This window comes from Scatophagus argus, chromosome 16 (genome assembly GCF_020382885.2).
Source record: "Scatophagus argus isolate fScaArg1 chromosome 16, fScaArg1.pri, whole genome shotgun sequence".
Taxonomy (NCBI): Eukaryota; Metazoa; Chordata; class Actinopteri; family Scatophagidae; genus Scatophagus; species Scatophagus argus.
In genome coordinates this window covers 4,889,518-4,909,169 of record NC_058508.1, presented here as the reverse complement: position 1 = coordinate 4,909,169, position 19,652 = coordinate 4,889,518, and the positions used below count along the sequence as shown (strand labels likewise).

Below are 19,652 nucleotides of genomic sequence, written 5' to 3'. Positions count from 1 at the left end.
TAACACGGGAGATCCAGATGCTGCGTGTTCCTGCTGGCACGTAAAATCAATGCGTGAGAAAGTATCTCTTTTATTGGAATAAGTTTGTTTCTGAAAGCTCAGTCAGATGGAGAGAAAATGTGTTAAAACTGATTGTGAATAACAAAACAGCACAATGTCACACAGTTAGCCGGGTGTTGTTTAGGTCTGATGGTTTTATGTTTTGATGATCACGTCTCATTGGGGTTGGGAGGTGGGGGGTATACTTTTTATGATGGCATATGAAACAATAAAGTAAAAGAGAACAACAGAGAGATCCCCATATATTGTACATACCCATCTACTGTATTGTAGTCAGACCAAAATCACAAAGCAAGGCACATGTTTCAAAGGAAAATAACTGAACATTGCATTTAAAATAATACAAAAATAATAAAATAGAGCAACAAGAATAGCTTGTATTATACACATCGCCACATCTGGACACATATACACAAAAACAAACAAACAAACAAAAAATTAAAAAAAACAAACCAAAACAAAACAAAACAGAAATGCTTCCTGGAAATATCCCAACATGGTATCCTACAATGATTCATCAGCTCGACCACTTAAGCATGGAGAAGCAAACTGATTCAACACTCAAATTAGATCTGATTACTTTGAAAAATAATTTTCAGGATGACACACAAATCATAAATACACTTCTTTTTTTTTGCAAATATCCATATATATATAATCTCTATGTGATCATAATTTAAATACCACAACTATTATCTGTATTCTTATCCATTTATATAAGGAATGTGGCCGCTATGGGACCGTGAATCTTAGATTTTCTTAATGGAACTGAGGTGCAAATCGAACATCAGAGTGTTCCACCTCACCGGATGCAGTTTCTTGTTGGTTTGAGGAACTTAAAGGGGCAATCCAACAATTTCACACATGAACCACCAAAGTGATGTCACCAGGGTTATTTTAGCAAGTGCTTGGAGAGTATGAATTTAAAGCAGAAAGCCTTTGTTTCAAACTGTAGTCACGGAGATGGAGAAAGACATGGGGGGGTTACCAGGCACAAATGGTCCTATGAAAGACACTACTGAGTTGCATTGTAGGAAGTGTAGGATCCAGTGCCAGGCCATTAACTTTACAGTGAGATACTGAATCACTGGAGTGCCCCTTTAAATGTTGCACTGCAACAAACCATCCAGCTTCACAGATCTCTGCTGCCGCTCGCTCAAAGCACATTTTTAGTTTATCCCATGAACACGCTGTCATGGCAACACAATGTGTAGTAACTATGGAGATGCCAGTGAAGATGGTGAGGGTGATAATGTAGATTGTCATGACAACACAGGGTGGGTGGCTAGGAGAGTGTGGGACAAGAGAGATAGAGATGTGAAGAGGACAGTTGTCCACTGAGGTGTCAGGAAGCATTTCAGTTCTAATCTATTTTCTTTTTTTATGTTCTGGTGAAGAAAATTCAGGGATCCCGCACAGATTCAGGGCAGTTATGGATGTTCAAAAGATAAATTAATAAAGGGTCTCAAAAGTAGGGACCCAGGGGCCAGTACTGACCATATAAACTAGATCTGGTATCAACCAGATGTGACCAATCCACATGACAATAAAGTAATTTCATCTATGTTATTATAAAATGCAGTGTTTCCACTATCGATTACATTCGCTCACTCAAGGCAGGCTGCTGACAGGCTGAGGTTTTAGTGTCACAGCACTCAAAGGCCTCACGCTACCTTACATAAACTAGATTCGGGATGTGCCAATGAAGGAGAAAAAAGAGGCAGAATTTTAATATTTCTCAAGTAGGTAATTAAACCTGCAGAAAAAAACACATCAGACACAAACCACTATTAAAATCTGATTATCTAAAACGTGTCTGGACGGGATCGTAGGAATAACAATCCTGGATAAAGAATGTGCGAACACTGGTGCACTCATACTTAAAAGTATTTGAATATGAATTCATGTTCATTAAATTTCATTAAATTTTTTGAAATGTTTATCATGAGCGAGTGTGGGAAACCTGAAGTTCGTTGCTACACCCTTGTTAATTCTTGAAATAACGGCAGGTATCCTGAACAACTGACCAACTCCGTCACCTTTGCGTTGCCTTGCCGAAAACCTTGCATCTTGCATCCTTTTGACAGCATCCTGAAATTCTTCTCCACAACTTTATCCCCAACACCCGACATCGACTTTCAGACAAGCTGCTGTAGCCTTGCTGTAGTTTCCTCCCTCCCCGGCTTCCCGTCTCTCATCTGAATTTATCTTGTGCAGGCTCCTGTGTGTGTGCAACCTGGCTGCATGGGTCCTTGTGCTTCTCCTAAGTGTGTGTGTGTGTGTGTGTGTGTGTGTGTGCATTGTGGGTGATTATGAGGATGGAGGAGAGTGTGTGGATGCAGCCAAGGCAGGAAACTGAATTTGATCCTGAATTTCTGACATGCTCACCTACACACATCTGTCACACTATCCTTTTCTCTCTCTCTCTCTCCAACACATGAACACACACACAGACATGCACACGCACACACACGCACACACACACACACACACACACACACCTCAGGAGTTAAATAGTCTCATTTTGGTCACAGATACAAATCTTTCCACCAAATCATTTACATCGTCACAACACCAGAGGTCACCATTCCACACAGAACCAAGACATCAAACCAAAGAGCTAGAGATTCATATTTATCAGTATATTATATATTACTGTGCTAATGCAGGACTTTTTCATTAGATATAAACTCTCCATGCTTAGAATGTACACATACCATACTATGATTCATTACACAGTTGGTTTTTCAATCAGTATTAGTTTAGTTTATTTGTTTGCCATGATAGCTTCAAGAGTCCATGTGAAGTTCTGAAAAGACCCACGTTTTGATTGCTGTCTCCATTTTGTTGCTTTTCTTCATCTCTCCATTCAGTTTTTTTTCCCTCTCTACATAAGTCGTTTTTGGTCCTTTTTTTGTTTTTTAACCCTTTCACTTTTAATGTCTCTTTGACGTTTCTTCCTTCTTGTGCTCTCTCTGCCACACGTCTGTCACAGGCCTGTTGTGCTGCTCCATCATCATTTCATCATCAGCAGCAGGAGATGAGAGGAGGAGGAGGAGAAAAGAGGTTTTCCAGAGCAGCGATGGATGGACGACAGGAAGAGTGAGAAGAGCATGAGCACGACAGAGAGAGAGAAGGATGAAGAGAAGAAGAGAGATAGAGAGGCATATCGCCCATTGTGCCATCTGAGTCAGTCCTGATGCAGCGTTACTGTGGAGACATGCTGACTGGTTTCTGTGGTTACTCCAACATGGCGTCCAGCTGGTCAGCCAGGTCATCGAACATGCTGCCGATGTCGTCGAGGATGCTAACTGTGGTCTTCTGCTCAGCCACAGAACTGAATGACACACACAGAGGCACAGCAATACACTAAGTGAATACTTAATGGATCACAGTGGTATGTACTGGTTGGAAAGAAATCTTCCACTCAGTACCAACAGTGAACTGAGGGGTTAACAGCTAACCTGAAAACACATACGGCTTATCGGCCTTTACCACCAGTTCCGCCATGAAGGTAGAAAATGTTTGGGTGTGTGTGAGTATGGAAGTGTTTGTGATGTGTGTTTGTGAGGTGTGAATATATGAGACTGTGTAGGAGTGTGTGTGTCCTTACTCTTCCTGCCGCAGTATCTTATCCTCCACCGCCTGCAGAGCTGCGGCCAGCGACGCACTCGTCTCCTCCAGCTTCTGATGCACCAGTAAATCCACACTGAAGTCCACTGTTGTGGGGGCCGGCGTCGTGACCCCGCCTCCTGTCATCCCGCTATCCACCGACACACCCCCGATGGAGGAGCGAGGGGGCTTGACGGGTGGCGGGGTCGGGCTGGGGGTGGCGGGAGTCTGGGGCGTCTGTGGTGTAGTGGGAGTCTGCGGGGTGTGGGGGCTCTGAGAAGATGGGCTCAGTGGCTTGGCGTTTGGCGGGCTTGGGATGTTGGAAGGAGGGAAGCAGGGGGGTGAACTGGTCTGTCGGGCCACTGCAGTATGATGCTTGACTGGGGCAGGGGCTGGGGTCGGGGATGGTGGGCTGGTCATGGAATGGATGAGCTTGGCCGGTTTGGGCGCTGTGGGCGGTGGCGCAGGTTTGGGCGAGACAGGTGGAGGGATCTTCTTTCCTTCCACTACAAAAATAGAGAGAAGGAAAAAAGAGCAGGCTAGATCATTGATGGGCATCGGTATCCTGATATATTACCTGCTCCAATTATATTAGTTTTGTCTCATCATACTAGAGGTAAGTATGTTTCAAACAAAGTGCTTTTCATATGTTTTGTGTACTGTTGTTCTGAAATCACTTATCTGACATTCACACCTTCTTCACACAGTGATTGCTAAGGTAGTGGTTATAGAGCTTGCAAATGGTTAGATGTTGCACAAACAAATTCGTTTCCAGCATACTGACACCTCTCCAGGCTTAGGTTGCTCTAAGGTATCCGTATGCTTCAAAGAGTCTGCCAAACAGTATCTAAAACCCTATAAAAACCCTGTGCCGAAGCCTTTCTCCTGTCAGAATTGAGCGACGTGTAACTTTTCAAAACAGACAATTCGTACAATTCATCATGTCTCATCCCTCGCTATGACAGCAGGGTTTTTGCCCCACTTTCCAGTGAGGTAATTTCCAACAGCCATAAACACACTGTACAGCACTTGTAAACATCAATCTGACACAAACACACAATTACACAACGTAAGTACCTGGGCTTCCTGGTGTCCCAGGCCCAGGCAGAGGGACTCTCTTGTTGGAAGCAGGGTTTGGGGGGGTCTGTGGGCCTCCCTGTCTCTTTATCTGTGCCACAACAGGCTTTGGGGAGACTGGAGGCTTTGGTTTTCTCACAGGGCCTCCTTCATTGGTCAGTGGGCCTCCTTGGTCAACACTGTTTCTGCGAGGAGCAGCAGTCACTGGTGGTTGAGGTTGTGGTTGAGGTTGTGGTTGATATTGGGGTTGGGGTTGAGGTTGTGGTTGTGGCTGCTCTGTCACTCCAGTATCAGACACTGGGCGGCGTTTCACGGTAGACGTGCCATTCTGGTAAGGTACAGGCTGCATGGTGTTGGGCTCGCCAGTCCCCACAGGCTCTCCGTTAGCTGCAGCCAGGTCCGTGAAGCCTTCAGGCTCCTTGTCACGGCTTTTGGGCCTTCGTTTGACAGTGGATGACTCTTGGAGGGTGAAGTCAGAGCCGTTGGGGTGGGACTTGGAGCTGCGGGGACGTCGTTTTAAGGTCGCTGTGGCTTCAACCCTGCAGATGTCCTCCTGTGTGTAACTGCCATCTCCCTGGGGAGCCTCGCCGTCACCCTGCAGGCATACACAAAATACACACTAACGGAAAGTTCATACATTCATGACAAGAGGTTATTTTTGCACAAACATTCAAAAACATCGATAAATGGATAACACAAATAAAGCTTACAGAACACTGAAGCTGACTATGGATTTGTAATACATTAGAGCACACTTGATTTTAGCACATTACATTACATAGATAGATAGATAGATAGACAGACAAACATATATATATATAGATAGCTACCTGTCCTTCTCCTTCTCCTCGACCCTGGCGACGGATAGTCAGGCTTCCCTCTTCTGCGAATGGCAGGTTCTCTGATGAACTGCCACTGCCTCCTGAGCTGGGGTGTGGGGAAGATGGAGGGTGGGGTGGAGAGGAATTTACAGGGACAGGAGAGTTTTCAGGTTGGGGAGAGGAGGGGGGAGGGAAGGCAGAGGGAGTTGGCTGGTCACGTCTGGCAGCCGCTACCAGCTCAGTGACAGGGCCACTGATAGTCCGCCGTCGGTTCACCACTTCACCGTCCAGACCAATGGCATCACGTGTTTTACCCACCTGGCAATCACACAACCTCTGATCACGATTTAGCTACATAAAAATGTGTATACTTTGCATTTTAGAGAAGCAGATGTTGAAGTTTTATCGATACTACCTGCAGGAAATTCTTCTGCAATGCCATGCCTTTGACACCACCCCCTATTGAAGACATCTCCAACATGGCGGCAATGCTCCTCACACTACCCACGCTGTTCGTCTCAACAGCACCTGTTTCCACGGACACCCCCAGGTCGCTGGCACGCCGTTGTTGATGGTAAGGCACATCCAGCATCCCCCCTGTGGTAGTGAGTGTCTGTGGCTGTGCACTAGCATCTGTCAGGTTGGAGTTGGAGCTGGAGATGGCAGAGCTGGAGCGTTTGGGTGGCGGAGGGGGTGGACCTTTTTTCTTCTGACGCAAAGCAAAGGACTGTGTCTGGTTGCGGTTGACGGTCTTGTCCTGGTTGCGGACAGAGTGACTGCGGCTGACGCGGTGGGTCACTGTGGCATATTTACCTCCTTCCCCTCTGATGACAGCAGAGCCCTGACCTCCTACGACCTCTGCTTCTCCTTCTCCACCTCCACCTCCACCTCCACCTCCACCTGTCTTCTCATCACACTCACTATCTGAGACAGCATATCTATTGAGGCTGTGGGCACGTTTCTTCTGGAGCGCTGAAGGCTCTGCTCCTTCTCCGTCAGCTAGCTCAGCCTCTGGAGGGAGGCAGAGGAGTGGGACCTGGGGCTGTTGGCTCTCTCTAACCTCCATCACCTGTGTCTGTGGATGGTGCTGAGGGTGTGCCTGGTGCTGCGGCTGGACTTGAGGCTGCTGTTGTTGCTGGGGTTGAGGCTGGGTACAGGGAGCTCCACGGTGAGTTGGGGACTGAGGGGGCTGGGAGCGCGGTGATTGAGGTCTTTCCCCCTGGATGAACTGGGGGGATGGCTTGTGTTTTGCCTGCGGGGAAGCTGTGCTCTGGACGGAGGAGGTGGAGGAGGAAGATGAGGTTCTAGTCTTGGTGGGAGTGTGAGGAGGTGTGTAGGGAGGTGCAGGCTGAGAATGGGAGTGGGAGTGACGGTGTTTGCCTTGAGAAGAGACACTGCCTCTGTGAGAGGAGGTGCTTCCTTGGCTGCTCTGTTGCCTCATAGTCCGCGCCTCCTTCTTCGGTGGGCCAGCACCACCTCCTCCTCCTCCTCCTCCTCCTCCTCCTGTCATCATCTCATCGTGGTCTTTGCTGAGGGTGCGTGTTCGCTGAGCTTTGTTGACTTCCTGCCCTGGTTGGGTCATGGCACTCTGCAGCTCAGAACTCAACTCGCTGTCCTGGAAGGTGCTCATCTTTGGAGACATGACCTCTGCAGAAAAAGAAAGTGAGCTTTAAAATGAATTTGAATCTTAATAGGACAGAAGGCCATGGTTATCACAGAAATAAAACTGTAAGGCAAAAGTATTTGACCACTGAGAGATCTCCGGCATACACATACTTCAGTAGATTTAATCTGAACCTTGTTGACATTTCATCATTATCAGACCTTTATCTGTTAGCTCACCGTCTGGAGGTGGGCTGTCCATTGACATGACTTCCTGCTGCTGTGTGATTGGCGGGGGCTTCTTTCTGAGGGAGCCCCGTCCCTCTGAACTGCGCTGCATTTCAGCAAGTCGCTTCACTGCTAGCATCAGCTTCTTTTGGTGGCCTAAATGTGGAAAGATGGAAATTATGGTTCTTTCTTCAATTAAGATGATTAGAATAAATCCAAATAAATATTCCAAAATATATTATTATTTTATATCCATTATTATATCCATTATTATTACTGTTTTCTATGCCTATGTAGATCAACTGAATTTTGAAGGAAAAGTATAAACCTTAACTCCGTTCAATTCTTTGACTTGATAATCTTTTACTGAATTTGGTCAGTTTTGGACCTTTATGTCTATAGCACACTGAAGTTATTTTGAACATCTTTTGATCTGTTAATCTGTTATAGGACAGCTGCCTCACAAAATGCATCACATAGAAATGCTTGCCACAGATGACAGTCTACCTTGGACTCAGTAATTTTAAGTGTAGTTCAGTAGGCTAACAAAGACATTGCATCACATGCTGTCATAATGGTTGTCATATGTTCTGATGTGTACAAAGTATATCTGTATGCCTTACCTAGTTTGGTGATGCCTATTTCCTGCAGGTCTTCCCACGTGATGTCGGTGATGAATTCGATATTCTCGTAACCGTTCTGCACTAGAACCTGGTGGTACTGGCTTAGACCTATAGCAGACAGCCACTCTCCTAGACTAGCCTATAGGAATACCAGAAACATTACTGCTCATCAGGCTAGATGACACTGATGCTGGTAGCTTTCCTCTGAAAACAGGTTTAGCATCTATCTGGTCACTAAGCCACAATGTCCATGTGTTGAATTTTACTCACAGGTTTCTGCTCAGGCAGCCACTCGGTGACACTTAGCTTGTTAATCTCTGAAGTCATCTTCTTTCTGTGACCTGGTTTAGTTATTCCAATAGCTGTCAGATCCTTCACACACACAAGAAAACACGCACACACACACACACATACACAAGTAAGATACAACAGTGGCATGTTCAGGTTCTTCCTCCATGGACTGAATTAAAATGTCCCCAAGACTCGAGCTGTATCTCTCACTCACTTACTCTCACTCCCACTCGCACAGAGGAAAACTTGCAACACAAAGAAACAAATGACAGTGTAACATCTGATGAAAATTTCTGCCAGTTGAGGAGGATAGAGCAGAAATGTAAATGTCTCAAAATCATAAGAAAGGCAAAGAAAGTAAAAGCAAATGTCTGCAGTGAAAATGAAGCAGTTACGATAAGAAATCAGCTTGATTCTCCATAATATGATCCAGATTAATTGCTTTATGCTCATTATTTCTGTCATAAGAAAGTAAGCTCATACTTAAATACAAAATAAAAAGTAAAAATTACAGTGTGCGGGACAAATAGACTGCATCATCATGTCTATTTGTCACTGTCTGTTTACTTTTGTTTTTATGTATTTCAGTGGTAGCTGTAGTGGACTTTCAAGAACACGCTTTTATAAACATACATGAACAATCATAGCACTCACCATATACACACACTCACACACTCACATGCTTGGTCATAAATTATTTGCAAATGCAACACAAACATACTGTACAGTAGAAGAAGGCTGGATCTACAACACATCTCTGATGACAAAACCCAGCTCAGCTCTGCATGCACAACACTGGAGTGTGTGTGTGTATAAGAATAATTTATGTATGCCATAAATTATTTGTATGTAGGTGAGTGTGACAGAGAACATCTGTCTAGTTCCTCAGAGCAGGCAGCAGCAGCAGTGTTGAAGGTGATGGGAGGGTCAGGAGTTTGTGTGGATATATTGGGCTAATTTTTCATTCTCGAGTTTTCTTTCTGCTGTAATTCAGATTGACTGGGAAATTTCCGTGGTGCCACTTGAACATATGATGTAATTATGTGAAAGAGTAATGTGTAATGTTTAAAGGGGCAGTCCAACTATTTACCATTGTATTTTTATTGAGTTTGGAGACTAACAAGAGAGAGAATTTAAAAAGAGAGGTCAAAATCAAACAGCAGAGAACCCTGACCTTTAGGTCCTGGTATGAGTCAAGCTATAAAAACAATGGGTACTACAGTTCCCATAATGCAACTCAATTGCATTTTTCATTATACTTCCATGTTTGTAAAGGTCAAGTTTGTAAAGCAAATAAAATCAGACAGAAAGACTTCATGTAACCCAAATTAAAGCAACAAACACACATTTGTCTTATAATCTAAATGTATTAGCAATTTGGTCATTGTTATCTGCATATTCTGTTATTTTGAAGGTTATTTCTGTACAACCAACATCTACTCCATGTCTGTCCCTCCTGTGAAAGGGATTCCTCCTGTATGGCTCTTCCTGAGATTATTGAGACATTGTGATTTTTGTTTTAATATATTTTAAATCTGGTTTAGCCATTCATTTACCTCTGCTATCCCATGTTTCTTGCATGGCAGGTAACCTCCACTCAGATTGTCTGACATTAGTGGAAATGGCTTTTCTAAGGTTTTATGTTGATGTGATTAGAGAGACACACAAGACTCGACTTGCATTGTACGTTTACACCAATCAGCTGTAACATTATTAACAATGACAGGTGAAGTGAATAACAGTGACGGTGGCACCTGGCAGTGGGTGGGATACATTAGGCAACAAGTGAACATTTTGTCCTTAAATTTGATGTGTTGGAAGCAGAAAAAATGGGCAAGGGTAAGGATTTGAGCAACTTTGACGATGGCCCAATTATTGATGAGCATCTCCAAAACTGCAGTTCTTAATGGGCACATGAGCAGACGGACTACAGAGCAATGGAAGAAGGCCTGGTCTGATGAATCACAATTTCTTTTCCATCTTGTGGATGGCCAGGTGCATGTGCATCCCTTACCTGGGGAAGACATGGCACCAGGGTGCACTATGAGAAGAAGGCAAGCCAGCAGAGGCAGTGTGATGCTTTGTGCAATGTTCTTCTTCTTTCAGCAGGATAATGCGTCCTGCCACACTACAAAAATGATTCAAGAAAGGTTTGAGGAACACAGCAAAGAGTTTGAGGTGTTGATTTGGCCTCCAGATTCTCCAGATCTCAATCCAGTTGAGCATCTGTGAAATGTGCTGGAAAAGTAAGTGTGATCCATGAAGGTCCCACCTTGCAATTTAATGCTAATGATAGCTTGGTACCAGATACCACAGCATATCTTCAGAGGTCTAGTGGAGTCCATGCTTTGATGGGTCAGGGGGACCTACTCAATATCACTGAATATAGCCAATATTAGGCGAGTGGCAATAATGTTATGACTGATCGGTGTACATTAGCAAAAGAATAGTTTGACTTTGTTATACTTAATTTTATGTGAATAATAAAAAAAAAATAGAACTACTTATTTTTCAGTATATTACTATATTAATTGTACAGTCACACTGTGGCTGTATCATGCAAATTAAGTTATGAGAAATTCATCTTTCACTTTCCTCAAATGTGCTGGAAATGTACCTTTTTAAATACTCTAAAAACCTAGTCTTTATGCTAAGCTAACCAGCTTTTGAGAAGAAAGTGAAAAAGTGTGTTTTCCAAAAAGTCCAGAATGTCAAACATTATACTTTTTTATCTTTAGTAGACATGGTCCAACTACAGTCCATCAGCCTTGTAGAATTGTGAGGGGATGCTTTGTTTATGCCTGATACATCAACAGCACTGAAATCTGATTCTACTCAACCTTTTGAATATTTTGAATTTACTACACTTATAAATGAATCATTACTTTGGACATGAATACAATATTTTTATGAACTGTACTGTGAGGTTTTGATCCCAGAACATAATTTTGAACAAGATAATCAACATCAGGTCAAGGGTGACAGGTGAAAGGTGCAATCAGGACAGATTTGGCGGGAGGCAGGGAAAAATCAACTTAATTGAGTGGTTTAATTGTGCTCATTTAAGAAATTTTAAAAGGAAATGATATACATGCATCGTGGTTACATCAAGGACGGCACAAATCAAAGTCGTGCAGACTCGTTTGCATTGTGGTCTTTGGAGGTGCTTGTGACCTCTCTGGGATTCAGGGGTCAGGGTTCATTTGCCTTACCTCTGGGGTCATTCGGCTAATGGTGGGCAAGTCATACCCAGCGCCCAGGAAGTTTGGAGCGTAGACCTGCAGCTGAAAGTCGCTCAGCCACTGGACAACAGCCTCTGAGTTCTACGGAGAGAAGACAGGAGGCATGCTGTCACTGGCTCCGTGTCTGCTTCTTCAATAGCCACTTTTTCTCAGAAGGGCCAAACAGTAGCCAAAGTTTAGATATTGTTCAACATGTTTGTCAGCAGGTCTGCACTATTGCCACAAAGCCAAATCTTTAAACAGTTATGGATCATTATAATGATTCAGCGACATAACATAGTTGGCTCCCAATAAAGTCAATGAAATAGCTCTATTGAGCCCTGCTTGGCCCTGGAGTGAAAACCAGGCTAAAGTTAGGAAGGAGAAAGGCCCTACCTACGGTATTTCAAATGCTACAGAAAGAGATTCAGATTCGCAGCAGCAAGCTAATTTACAATTGACACTTCTGGCAAGTAAAGACAAAACAGAAGTGATGTTTCTTCTTTCCTGAAGGCGAGAGGCCACAAAACACAGTATTACTGTGGTGATAACTCTAAAATAATATGCATCATAGAAGTGTACACGCTCATTATCATATACTTGACCACAAGAAAACTCTCCGCAAATAATCTGTATTGCTACATCGCTAGCTACTCTTAATTCAACTTAATTTCTCTTACTTCTTAATGAATTACTTTCAAAAATGTACTGGAAGAGTCTTCAGTGTAAACCTGATTGAATGACTGTATATAAAGACGGACGACACGAGAGCCTAATGGCAGTTAGAGTGTAATTCTAACTGAAGCTGGCTTGACATGACTTAAACTGTTGTTAGCAAACAGTTGCTAATCTATCTGTTACATACAGACATTATCATTCATTTGGAGGTGCACGAAGAAGTGATCAAAACTCCAGCAATGCTGGTATTATAAAGAATAACTTTACTGTTTGACCAACATGTTTTGGCTTGTGGCGTTCTTTGTGGTCATCATAAAGCACATTACACAGAACATTTAAATAAGATGGAGATCAAGTAAACGCCCACACACAGGTGATCTGTGTGTTCATTACAAACATCTGCCTGCTGCAGCTGAAGGCAATACTATGAGAGCAGTGAGAGTAAGCAGCTAAACAATGAGCTGAAGCCGCTATAAATCTCAATAAAACTGGAGGGGAGCTGCAGATTCTGGTGATAATTTTTTGTACATTACAACACAACCCGTCAAAATAATAGTTACAAAAACATGGATTAGCTATAGCCATTTTAAATGTGATATTTTTTTGACTTACTAAATCTCTTAATTTTGGGAGTTATGTTTGTGCTGCTACAGTGACAATGCATTGGTTGTTTTTGACCTGACAGCTTGATGAGAGTTTCCTTACAAGTGATTTACTTAAGTCTTAACTGAGACAGTTTTCATGGTGCAACCAGATTTTGTAAATCACTTTTTTTTTTTATAACTAAATGGTAGTTAGAAAGAACTTGGGAAGGACTTGACAGAAAAGGGTTTTTGAACAGCTGGTACAACCCACTCCTGATTAGCTGCAACCAACCACAGATAAACAATCTGATTAAAATAGTTTGTGATTTGCTGCAGTGTCTGCACTAAATGCAGACCAGCGACCACAGTTACAGAGGTACAGGAATGAGTGTAACTGTAAAACCACTGCATGTCTTCTCACACACTTCTATTTAAAGTCTTCCTGTCTTTCTCTATTCTGCTTGCCCCCTCTTCTTCACCTTTCCCTGAGACCCTCCTCCTCCTCCTCCTTGCTGCTGCCCCTCAAAGATGATTGGATTTCCCTTCTGTCTTCCAACCTCTTTCCCCTGCCGAGGGAAATATTAGGATGATGGTTGAGGAATCAGTACTCTAGCTAACAGATGGCTGTGAGAACATGGCTTACATGACGGCACACATACTCACACACACACACACACACACAGCAGGAAAGCGATGCACACACAACCACCACGACCACCTGCTATTTAAATATGCTCACTGGTTTATCAAGCTTGAAATTATTATAAGATATGAACTTAAACATGAGCCCACACATGTACATACACACAGACACACATACACACACACACATTCTACAGTAAATAACAGCTTACTGTACGTGATGTAAGCTCAGATTTCACAGTTCTTGTGTCAAGCAATTCCGCCCACGACATGAACACTGCTGGGCACCTGCCAGCGCACACACACACACACACACACACACACACACACACAGACTGATACCGATATCTCAACTCAAGTTAAGCTTGCCTGAGGTGCACCTACCAACCATCAATTGAGTGACAATTATCTCTGCAAAAGAAGAAAAATACTGCAATGGAGGAAGAGAAGCTGCAACTAAAAGAAGTGAAAGACAATGGACAGCAGGTAGCAGATAAACAAGAGAAGGATTCTGTCTCTCTCTCATTCACACACACACACGCACACATACACAAGAGTTCTCATTCACAGATTCATACAAGATCGATCCAGAGATCTTCCAATCACACACTCACCGTGTCATGGCTGCATCCGAACACTCGCAGCACGGACGAGGCCAGTTGTGAGAGAAACCGCTGGGACATCTTGGTATGTGTGTGTGTGTGTAAATAAATATAGTCTGTGTGTGTGTGTGTGTGTGTGTGTGTGCGTGTGTGTGTACAAGACTACGAGGGTTGTAGTTAAGATGACTGATGAGCTACATTCTCATCATGCTGCAGTTAGATGTTGATAGTGGTGATTGTGTGTTTGCATGAAAGAGGGAGAGAGGACTGTATCTGTGGGAGTTTGGGACTGTCCTACCTTCCCCTCGCCTGGCCCATCCCCTTTCCTGGTTGCCGTGGCATCGTAAGGCGGCGCTTCATGGAGTGGACAGCCCGATTGGCTTGATGTCCGAGAGGAGCCGGCGGACCCTGCCGGGAGAAATACCATTGGCCAGTTTCAAGCAGTCACCCTATCATCGTAAACTTCTGATCAATCAAGTTAACGCATCTTCAAAATTGACTTTTCCACCAATTGATTTTTGGTCACTCCCATTTGTTGCTTGTGAACCAATCAAATTTTAGCTTTCCAAGATATAACAAACCTTCTTAACCAATCACACCCTTCTACACTTCCTCCTACATTCCTGCCTTGGCCATCTGTCTGTTAAGCAAGCCAAGATCTCTGTGTGTATAAGTGTGTGTGTTTGTGTGTGTGTGTGAGAGAGTTTAGTGTAAGTGTAATGATGTCATTTTTTAAAAGATCAGTGCAAGACTATAGACTATTAATATAAGACTATTTTTCTAATTTCTTCTTTTTTCTATTTCTCTTTTTTCTCCCTCTTCAATCCTTTCTGTATTTGAATCATTCCCTTCCCCGTCGTTCTCACCAGTTTCACAGTTTCAATACTTAACAAGTATCATTACAGCACTATGAATTCATATCAGAAAGATCTATATTTAACCTCCTACTGGAAGTAAACCTGCTAAACACAGCAATTGGGTTAGAGAAGGATCACCCTCTGTCCTACCTGCAGGCTGGTCCACAGACTTCGACTGCTCCAGGAGATGCTCCTTGGCTTTGGCAGACTGGGACAAGACTGTGGCTAGAAGCTGCAAATACATTCACATGAACGGGTATGTAGCACCTTACACTTTGCCGTGTTAAAGCAGTAATTTGTGGTGTTTTTGTTTTTTGATCCCTTGGGGTGATGACACAAACTGCTAGCACAACATATACAAAATACAACCTTTGTAAGTTGCTGCAGCTAATGTGTTAGGATGAAATGTCTTCTCCAGGCAGCACATAGGTGAACATGTGTTGGTCTTAGACACAGTTATGTAGTTATTGGTTTTATACTTGTGAGCAGCACATTTACATTTATTTGTTTTCATCTGCATTTCAAACCTGCCTCCTGACAGGAGTTGAATCAGCCAATCAACTTACTTGACATGTAATTGAGACATTTACATGTCTCACCTCAGAAGCATATTTCCATCTTTAGCAAACTGTTGCCTGTTTACACAACCAGAAGAAAAACATTAGCATTCATTTGGAGTCATGTCTGGTGAACATCCAATATTCATGTAGCTGCTCTTTTTTTGGTAAGGCCTGAGAAAAATAACTGGCTCCTTAACTGCTAAATGCTCCACTATTTCAACAGTTAGTTGCTGGCTGTGGTTGGCTGCAGGGCAGGTGTGTTTACCAGATGTTTATCACAGAAAACAGCAGGATGCCAAAACAATGAGTTGAAATATGTTAAAATGCTCCACAGAGCTGAAAGGAATCGGGTGATAATTCTCTGTGGGTCTGTCACTTCAACAAAGTGAATTACTAATAATGTGAGAGCAGCTGGATTTAGCTATCATCAGCCATCATGAGCTACTAGTCATACCAGAACTCTTGACTGTGTTGATTTGAACAAGAGTGAGTTTTATACTAATGAATTTAACTCTTAAATTGTTAGACAAATAACATGTTATTTCATCTTTTAAATGTTACACAGACTTGCCTTAATATAACACAAACTCACTGGAAAATTGTCACTAAATTACTGCCCTTAAGTTAGTTTATCCTACTGTAAATCTTTATATACGATGATTTACTATCTAGCGCTTCAGGCTGCACAAACGCCATTTCGTGCTCATGTATTCTCGATGAATGGCCTGCCTTCAGTGAGAAAAAACGTAATTTGGTTGGGTTCCTTTCTCCCTTTTCATTAAGAAAAAAAAATGACAATTTTAAAATCTCATTACCTCAGTTAAAATTGATCTGTGTGTCTGGAAAAATGATGTATGCTGACCATTGCTACATTAGTTACATTTAAACCTTGTTTCTGAAGCTTTCCGTATGAGCGCTGCAATAAAATCTGGCTAGCGCTGATGAGAAGTGAATGGAGCGAGTTGCAGAGAAGACAGATGCTACCAGCCAGTCGCAGTTGGGTCTCATTTTGCTGTGTGGATGTTTTAGTAGGTTTAAAAAGTGTCTCACTAGCAGTTTCTTACAGGATATCTGACGTGCAGCTGGCTGTTTTTATGAGTAAATAACTTCCTTGAGAGACAGCTTCACACATCCAGTACAATGTGTCTGTACTTCTACTGTAAATGTGTGTGTCTATCTAAGAGTGTGTAAAAAAGACATGAGTGATGAGCATCCAGAACAGCTTTAATGCTTCTTGGTATAAAGATTCAAGTTTGCATTATGAGATATGGTAACTGCAAAGGACATAGCATGTGATTCTAAACTTCTATGTGACAGCATCTGCATTTGTTTCACTCTATTATTTTTCCCTTTAGTTTGTCTCCTGCCTGTGTGTGGATGTTTGCACTGTCATTCCTAATGTCTTTTTGTGATTTAGACTTTGTTTATATCAACAATGATTTATTTAACAGGTCCATACCCATACCCTGCTAATAATTACATAGTTCTTAAACTTCCTAGAAAATTATAATTCCTAGGACATTTTCCTGGAAAAAAAATACTATATGTAATTTTACACTAATTGCTGGGTAACTAGGAAATGGGAATTTCCTTGAAAGAAGTGCTCTATTAAAACCTAAGTACAAATACTTTCTTTATTCATCAGTGAAAGATTCAGATTATTCATGTAATTCAAGCTGCTGAAAACCTATTTTATCATTTGGTTTAAATAGGAGCAATCAGTTCATTTCCTGCCAAAGTTAAAACAACTGATTATTTCCTATGAATTAATGATTTCTATATATTTTGTGTGCTGTCTGTACTCTCCTCACTAGTTTGAAGTGGATAGGACTCAGTCGGAAGTGTACTTCTGTGCACCAATCAGGATTTAGCAACATTTAAATCAACATGTGATCACAGTCGTATGTCGTAGTTTAAATCACTGAATCAACCTTCAACAATGCATGATACGTTTTACGTATGTTTTTTTACTTTTAATCTGAAGGTAACTAGTTACTGAAGCTTATATTACTCAAGTAAAAAATCTAAATTGTACTCAGAGTATTATATTTTAAATTGTATTCTTGTCTGTATAAATGAATATTACGTTCAGCTCACTGCTTTGACTGACGTAGCTTTTAAGGGAAACTTCCTAGGAAATTACTGAGCTGTTAAATCAACATTGACGTGCTTTTCCAGCAGTTAATAAAGTCTTCTAAATTCTTAATTTCTCAGCAGCTGCTTTTTTTATTTTAATATGCATACATATTAAAGGAGAGTGTGTGTGTGTATATGTGTGTGTGAGAGAGTACATGTGCGTGATACCTTTACACCCTCAGCCTGTGCATGCAGAATGTGTGCTGCACTGCCAGCACTCTGACCGCTGCCTGAAGACCTCACACTGGTCACACTGCCAGAACTACCCACACTGCTGCGGTCTCCACCTGCAACACACACACACACACGCATTCGCACATACACACAACCGCCCAGACGATATGTATAGATTTTGTGCATGCAAATGCACACATGCAACAAAATGCAACAAACAGATGGAATGGACGCATACACACCCACACAAACAAACAAACACACACACACACACACACACACATATTGAGTGGTTTAGCTGATATCCAAAGCAATGTGGTAACAGGTGTGACTCTCTCTTGAAATGCACTGGGCAGCATGTGATTGGATGAACAGGACAGTCAGACAGACAGACAGGGTGATGGACGACTGAGAGACAAACACAGGAATGAAGTACACAAGACGTACCGTTAGCTCTCTCTCTCTCACACACACACGCATCCATTACTTTTCTTTCACTCTTGCTCTCTCTCTCTTTCCTAACTTTTCTTGTTCTCTCTCACACAAAAACATCACATCCAGCTGGAAAGACACACAGACTGTAGACCGATGCAGATGGCTGCAGTCCTACACATAAGGCCACTGAGTTCAGCTAAGCTTCAGATGGAGGGATAAGCAGGACATGGAGGACTGTCAGGAGCAGGTCAAAGAGTATCTGAAGGCCTTCAAACAACATCATTTTTAGCTTAAAGAAACAGATGGGTGGGTGAACTCTGCTTCTCGGGGACACTTACAAAATGGTGCCAGGCAGAGAAGCCTCAATGAAAAGACGTCAGATACTGTTTGTCCCCTGATCAAAGATTAAGGATTAAGGTTTGAGGGTTCAGCGCAGCGCGGCTTAGTTACCTGCCACAGGCTTGCGCAGTACCCAGATCTCTTCGTTGGAGCCTCCATGGGGCCCGCTGGATGTGGTGGGAGAGCTGTGAGGACTTGCCTCTGTGCCGCGACAACCTTCAACACAGAACACCACTGTTAGCCGCTAACCGACCCTAAACTGGCCTTGGGGGCATTTCCACCCGTTTACTATCGAAAGTGAGGATTTCAAACTGCAATGACTGATGTTTTTCAAAATTGGGGAAGCCAAACAAGCTGAAAATAAGCTGAAAAATGATTACCTTATAATATAAAGTTGATATGACTTAATGTGTTAGCAAGCAAACAGCCTATTCACTCTTTGGCAGGGGCACATTAGCATTAATCTGAAATGTTCACTCTACCATCAGCTATATATTTAACGCTCCAGCTGCTAAATGCTCCACAATTTTCATCAGCGAGTTGCTAACTTTGTCTGTCTGCAGTTTGGTGCAAAGTAAAGTTGTGGGCCGTAAAGCCAAAACAGGTTACTAAAAGAGGCTAAACGGTTCCATAAAGTTAAACAGAACTCTAATTCTCTAAGGTTTCACTACAAGTACACATAATCATTTGATCCATTGTTCATAACAAAATGATTGACTAGTGCAGAGCCTAGATTTTAGGCTTTTGTCAGATAGTTATGGAAATCATCTAAAATGTGGTGTACTGGATTTTCCTACAACTCTCGGTGCTGCATAAGGTATTTGTCCTATACAAATACACCAGCATACACAGCAAACTACCTCACTTCACTAACGACTGACACTCCAAATTACTTCTGCAGATTAGAGTCATTCTAATCTGCTTGATAGTTTTAGAAAAAGAAGTGTTAAGTGGGGTTAATTAAATAAATTCCAAACTTATCTGCAAAAAAGGCAGGAATTACAGCGGGGCTAGTAGGAGAGCAGGGTGATGGGATAAAAGCGGATAAGGGAGGTTTTTTTTCTTTAATAGCAGATCCACGCTCTCTCACACACTACACTTTCATTCTCA

General features: G+C 42.5%; 1 protein-coding gene across 5 annotated transcripts in view; it reads right to left on the bottom strand.

Moving 5' to 3' along the window:
- Positions 1-174: 174 nt before the first annotated feature.
- Positions 175-19,652, bottom strand: part of caskin1 (CASK interacting protein 1) — an 83,747-nt gene continuing 64,269 nt past the window's right edge. For 2 of the 5 annotated variants that reach the window (XM_046414070.1, XM_046414072.1), the window contains 12 exons: positions 17,763-17,881; positions 15,049-15,130; positions 14,340-14,449; positions 11,527-11,637; positions 8,294-8,395; positions 8,024-8,162; positions 7,413-7,556; positions 5,986-7,217; positions 5,580-5,888; positions 4,750-5,368; positions 3,674-4,178; positions 175-3,397 (listed from right to left, as the gene is read on the bottom strand). In XM_046414070.1, coding sequence (XP_046270026.1) covers positions 3,301-3,397; positions 3,674-4,178; positions 4,750-5,368; positions 5,580-5,888; positions 5,986-7,217; positions 7,413-7,556; positions 8,024-8,162; positions 8,294-8,395; positions 11,527-11,637; positions 14,340-14,449; positions 15,049-15,130; positions 17,763-17,881 — 3,569 coding nt within the window. In that variant the 3' untranslated portion in view covers positions 175-3,300. Of the gene's footprint in view, positions 3,398-3,673; positions 4,179-4,749; positions 5,369-5,579; positions 5,889-5,985; positions 7,218-7,412; positions 7,557-8,023; positions 8,163-8,293; positions 8,396-11,526; positions 11,638-14,339; positions 14,450-15,048; positions 15,131-17,762; positions 17,882-18,653; positions 18,759-19,652 lie in introns of all 5 variants that reach the window. The other 3 variants (XM_046414068.1, XM_046414069.1, XM_046414071.1) reach the window with 3 other exon arrangements.